This window comes from Eutrigla gurnardus (genome assembly GCF_963514095.1).
Source record: "Eutrigla gurnardus genome assembly, chromosome: 15".
Taxonomy (NCBI): domain Eukaryota; kingdom Metazoa; phylum Chordata; class Actinopteri; order Perciformes; family Triglidae; genus Eutrigla; species Eutrigla gurnardus.
In genome coordinates this window covers 11600955-11606954 of record NC_139938.1, presented here as the reverse complement: position 1 = coordinate 11606954, position 6000 = coordinate 11600955, and the positions used below count along the sequence as shown (strand labels likewise).

At 39.4% G+C, this 6000-nt stretch overlaps 1 protein-coding gene across 1 annotated transcript; it reads left to right on the top strand.

Annotated features, from left to right (window-relative positions):
• Positions 1 to 876: 876 nt before the first annotated feature.
• LOC311026139 (collagenase 3-like) lies at positions 877 to 4126 on the top strand. Its single transcript, XM_084029500.1, has 10 exons — positions 877 to 1016; positions 1176 to 1423; positions 1502 to 1650; positions 1846 to 1974; positions 2244 to 2405; positions 2515 to 2644; positions 2747 to 2880; positions 2974 to 3133; positions 3223 to 3326; positions 3416 to 4126. The coding sequence occupies exons 1-10, from the start codon at positions 918 to 920 to the stop codon at positions 3523 to 3525; spliced, it is 1425 nt and encodes a 474-aa protein (XP_083885626.1). The 5' UTR covers positions 877 to 917; the 3' UTR covers positions 3526 to 4126.
• The last annotated feature ends 1874 nt before the right edge of the window (positions 4127 to 6000 follow it).

Below are 6000 nucleotides of genomic sequence, written 5' to 3'. Positions count from 1 at the left end.
CAAATGGGCATTCATACAAAAACATAAAATATTAAAATAAAATAAAAAATGTCAAACTGCTATAAACTCTCAGAGGAGAAAAACACTGCTCAGAATGCATCAGTGACTTTGAGAATAAAGGGAAACAGATAAAGAAAAGTTTGTTGCCACACTGAACATTATTTTTACATTGAAATACCTATTTTTTGGTAATAATAACATATATGGTTATCTTTTTGGTCCTCTTTATTTGTTTATTTGTCTTTGTAATTTTAATAACAAAAAAAATTAACACAAATGATGGTTGTTTGCACGTCAATTTGCAAACTCAAACATTTCTTTCCTTCAAGTTTAACAGACCAATGGCCAGCTCCATTTGTTCTGGAGCTTTCAAACATACCACACAGCCTTCTTCAACAAAAGAACTCTGTGCATTTTAAAGGATTTCTGTAATTTGAACTATCGAGGAACTTCTGGATCCAGATAAAACTTCAAAGTGTTGATATCTTCTTTTATTTGACTTTCATTTGTAAAACATGTTTTTATGATATTATGTCTATTTTTAAAACTGTTGAAAACTGAGAATTTATGGCAAATAAAACACATTTTAAAAACTAAATTGGCAAGTGAATCTGATAAAGACATACAAGAGCTTTTTATGGTACATTAATATCATTGTTGTAATCTAAATTTCTTGAAATTTTTTCCAGGCATAGTCTGTTACATGTAACAAATGTGTTGTGTCATTATTAGTCTCTTGTTTTTTGGGGGGTTTTTCATGGGTGTGCAATCAAAGCACAAGTTCCTCTTGTATCCATAAAAGGATCATTGAATCATTGACTGGAGGACGTAGTTGCTCAACACGCCCTGTCTTCGGCCTATATAACAGCCTCCTGCAGCACAGAAACACAAGTTAGGGGCACAAGTTGCAAGTAAACATGAAGACGTTCAACGTGTGCATCCTACTGAGCCTGGCGATCACAGTTTACGCTGTGCCAATATCACAGCTTACTGGCCAAGATATGGATTTCGCAGAGGTTTGTATTCTGGATTTTTCTTCTGCGTTCTTTCTTGCTATTTTATTGTGAAGTGTGCGTTGACACTTCAACATTCAAGGTCTTGTAAATAGATTACTGCATTTTAACAAACATAAAGTGCATTATATATGTCTATAAGTATCTCCTGTTCACTTGCAGAGCTATCTGAAGAATTTCTTCAACCTAACGGAAGAGAAAGGTCCGAGTATCAGACGGGGGATCAGCCCGGTGATCAGGAAGCTGAGTGAGATGCAGAGATTCTTTGGTCTGGAGATCACTGGGACGCTGGATGCTGACACCATGGCGATGATGAAGAAGCCTCGCTGTGGCGTTACAGATGTCAAAATCGCCCGTTTCTCCACGTTTGGAAGTAACCTCAAGTGGCAGACGAACAGCCTGACCTACAGGTGACTGATCTGAAGAGTGTAAGTGTGTGAGAGATTAATTGTATTGAGTCTAACTAATAATATCCTGAACTGTTACAGGATAGAGAACTACACACCTGACATGTCTGTGTCAGAGGTAGACGACTCCATAGACAAAGCGCTGCAGGTTTGGGCCAAAGTCACTCCTCTGAGATTCACAAGGATCTACAGTGGCACCGCTGACATCATGATCTCCTTTGGCCGTCGATGTGAGTACAGAATAACTTATTCCGTGTCTTTCCGGGTTGGTTGTGATGTCCCATAAAGCATCTTTCCTTTAACTCCATGTGTTTTCCGTGTCTTGAATCACTGCTGCTCAAATATGCTGATTTGTTGTTTTGTTTGGTTTTGTCAAATTTGGTTTTTGTTTGACAAACTTGACACGAGTATGTTTTTTGTTCCAGCACATGGTGATGGTTACCCCTTTGATGGCCCTGACGGTACTCTTGCCCATGCCTTCGCCCCCGCCCCTGGCATTGGAGGAGATGCTCATTTTGATGAGGATGAGACCTTCACTTTCCGCTCAAACACTGGTAAGTTTGTTCTCTTTTACCCACTAACTACTGTCTGTTCATTTTCACGTGGTATAATCACATTAAAGGAGCTGTAACCAGGCTGCAACCTGAGAAGTGAAGCCAATGCAGAGTTTCTATTGAGTATATCTAGAATAAGCAGGCGGAACAAACGTTGGGAGGAATTGGATTTGATAATTGAAAAGATTTTCTCACAACCTTCTCTAGCTCTGTGCAGAGCTGAAGTTGCAGATTGATTGATAGATGAACGTATGTGTTTTCTGCTCTAGGCTACGTCCTCTTCATGGTGGCTGCCCATGAGTTTGGCCACTCCCTGGGCTTGTCTCACTCTGATGATCCTGGTGCTCTCATGTACCCTCTGTACAGATACAGAAACCCTGACACATTTGTTCTGCCCAGGGATGACGTCAACGGTATCCAGTCTCTCTATGGTCAGTACTAACTGGCTGGATCATCCACGCCTGTTTGCATTCGTTGCACTTGACCAAAATCTCTGATAATCTTCACCATCGTTGAAATGAGATTTTGATTTTCCTCCAGGTCCGAACACTGATAAAGATCCCTTTGTAATTGACCCTGAGCCCCCCACCACCCCTGATGCCTGTGATTCAAACATGGTGTTAGATGCTGTTGCCAGCCTGCGAGGAGAGATGCTCTTCTTCAAGGACAGGTATCAGACTTACTGAACAGCAAAATGCTAAAACAACAGAATCCAAAGCCTGTTACGATTGTTTATGGTCTGGGTTATGCAAATTATCTTGTGTGTTCCCAGCTTCTTCTGGCGGATTTTCCCTCAGAGCAACAGACCTCAGCAAACTGTCATCACGGACTTCTGGCCCAATGCCCCTGACAGCGTTGATGCTGCTTATGAAAGCCACGAGACAGACAGTGTCTTATTATTTAAAGGTATCTTTCCTGGTCCTGATCAGAGTATTTTTGTGAAGATTTTAACCTTCACAAGTATAAACTGAATATACTTCTCTGTTACTGTCTATACAGATCAGAAAGTGTGGGCTTTCAGTGGCTATGATCTTAAGCGTGACTTTCCAAAGTCAATTTCCAGTTTTGGTCTGCCCGCAAGTGTGAAGAAGATTGATGCTGCCCTCTATGATGTGGAATCTGGCAAGACTCTGTTCTTTGTGGGCAGCGACTACTACAGGTGTGTTCAAATGATGGTGAAATGAATTCAGGTGGCTAATGACGGTTTACAAATGTAGATTAACATAATTACTGTCTGCGTTTCCTCAGCTATGATGAGGCCAGAAACACCATGGACCAGGGTTTCCCCAAGCGAGTGGACGAGACCTTCTCTGGCCTGTCCGGCAAGGTGACCGCAGCTTTCCAGCTCAGAGGTGAGCAGCAGTCCACGTTTTTCAAATCACAGTTACAGAAATGAGAAAACTTTTTCCCAGAAACTAACCTTGAATTAATCGCTTTGCAGGTTTTACCTACATCTACAGTGGACCCTATATGTTTGAGTACAGTCTCAGGAGCGGGAAGTTGTTCCGTGTGCTGAGAAACAGCTACTTCCTGCCCTGCAACCAATTCTAGACCAGTTCACCTGCTCACTTCCTCATAGCTGCAACAAATGAGAACGAAGGCCCCATAATATTTCCATAATATTGTAATACTATATCTTATTGTTACATATTTATAGGTATATACTACCTGAGATCAGCACCTTATTTGTACTATATAAAATGTTAGTGATGTCAACCATTGCTTGTTAAACTTAATTTGAATGGGAGTTTATTTCAGTCACAGGTGTTATTTAATGTCATTGTTGTAGTTTTGATTTTGTGTTTATATATTTAACATTATTAAATTGCATGTCTTCACAGTTTTGTATACCACTGTGTGAAAACACATGAATGTATGAATCTTAATATATATTTTTAAAATATGACAAAGCGAAAAGTAATTGGCACCATGAATTAGCAAATAAAACTTGTTTAAAAAGATTTCTGAATCTGTTTGTCTCTTATTTAGCTTTTTACAGATTTAAAGTTAACAACCTGTTTTCCATGCTGCTTCTGCATCTCAATAAGACCGAGAGTATATATTAGAGTATACGTATATGAGTATATGTAGAAAAAAAAACTTGATTCTATAGTTGGTGAAATATATTGATCATTAAAAATGTGTTATGCAATAGTGTAAAGTATCTTTTCATCAATAGGAATTAGAAAATAATGTGGTAATATATACTGTACATTATATATGTTTCTAAACAGTTGACAGACAGACAGACAGACAGACAGACAGACAGACAGACAGACAGACAGACAGACAGACAGATAGACAGACAGATAGACAGATAGATAGATAGATAGATAGATAGATAGATAGATAGATAGATAGATAGATAGATAGATAGATAGATAGATAGATAGATAGATAGATAGATAGATAGATAGATAGATAGATAGATAGATGAAAAAAAGGTCCACAACCAAAGGAATGAAATACACATTTTTATTTAACAAGGTTGGGGAACTGGAGTCACATACTCAATTAAAGTCAAAAATAATATAAATCCTCCCTGGACAGTGGAAAACAGCAACCAAAGTAGTCCTCCCAGAAAAAGGGGATAAACAGCAACAAAAGTAGTCCTCCCAAAAAAGCAACAAAAGTTAGTCCAAACGAAAAAGCAACCTCCAGTACTGAGGGGAAAAGAAAGTTATCTAAGCGGATTCATGTCTCCGTTGCCTACTCTTGCTTACGCCTGTCCTCCTACATCACTGGTCTAGGGAAGTGTAGCACACTTCAACCCTTCCAACCCCTCCAGGTGCATGCCGTTGCCTTTTAACAGCCGTCCCCTCGTTACTCAAATGCAGAGCAGCTGTACCAGGCATCAGTGGCGTCAATTCAGCCAAAGCTAAGGTATGGCAAGGTTACTAGTCACATGACTTAACTACAGTATCAATCAATATACATGCCCAGCAAATAATCATAACAAAAGTGACAAGTCTGCTATGTAGCTTATCTGTGTGGTTAGGAAAATTTGAACTTATTCAAATGCAGTCTCACTCACATTCCGCTAACGTAACTATGGACACAAACACTTAACTACGCACGTCAATCAATCAATTCAGTCAAATGCGCCGTTACGCATCCAGCGGCAGGTTTAGAGAGCAGTAATAGCCTTTCTGACAAACACAATTTCACTCATTCTTTTCACTTCATTCACTATGTAATTGCAACAATATCACGTGAACATACCAGGTCAACTTAAAACTGTTAAAGTCCAAATGCAAAGAGGAGAGGGAGGGAGGGAGGGAGGGAGAAGAGGGTGCTGAGTGGCTTACAGCCTTGTTAACAGCCTGAATCCCGCCTTCACTACCTGGTCCTCCTCCCTCCGTTGCTGGGGCAACATTGGACCCATCACCTGCCTTTTTTTTTTTATAAAAAAAATTCTAAAGTTATCTGCTTCCTTTTCATTTTAGTTAATTAGCTTAGCAAAACAAAAACGCGATAACAATAATGACCCAGCTCTGACCTCCGTCGTCTCGTCAGGGGGGGCTGGGAGATACCACATTTCAAGATATGGAGGGGGGATACAAGTGTTGGGAAAGATAATATCTAGAGAAATCGATTGTGTTGTTCTGATTTTCACTTGTAGTTAATTTATATGTATTAAATAATATATTAATCAATACAAATTGACACAGAGTAATTCCATAAATGTATTAAAAAAAACGAATATTTACATTTTCCCCTGGAGCCAAGGTGTGGCAGCTGCCATACCTTGCCATACCCGATTGATGCCCCTGCCAGGCATCTCTCCACTTGGTGGCAGAGGAAGATGGCATGGTCTGGAGCACGCAATTGGGAAAGCAGTATCTGATTAAAGGCAGATAGGCCTACTTTCCCCCCAAAAAAAAACATTTTTAAAGGAAAAGTATATTTTCGAGAATGTGAAATGTGTATTTATTTGTTTTCATGTTTTTATTTTTTCTATTGCAACACTTTCATGTCTACATGTATTGGGTTTATCCACACAAGACATACATTGCAAAACAAAGA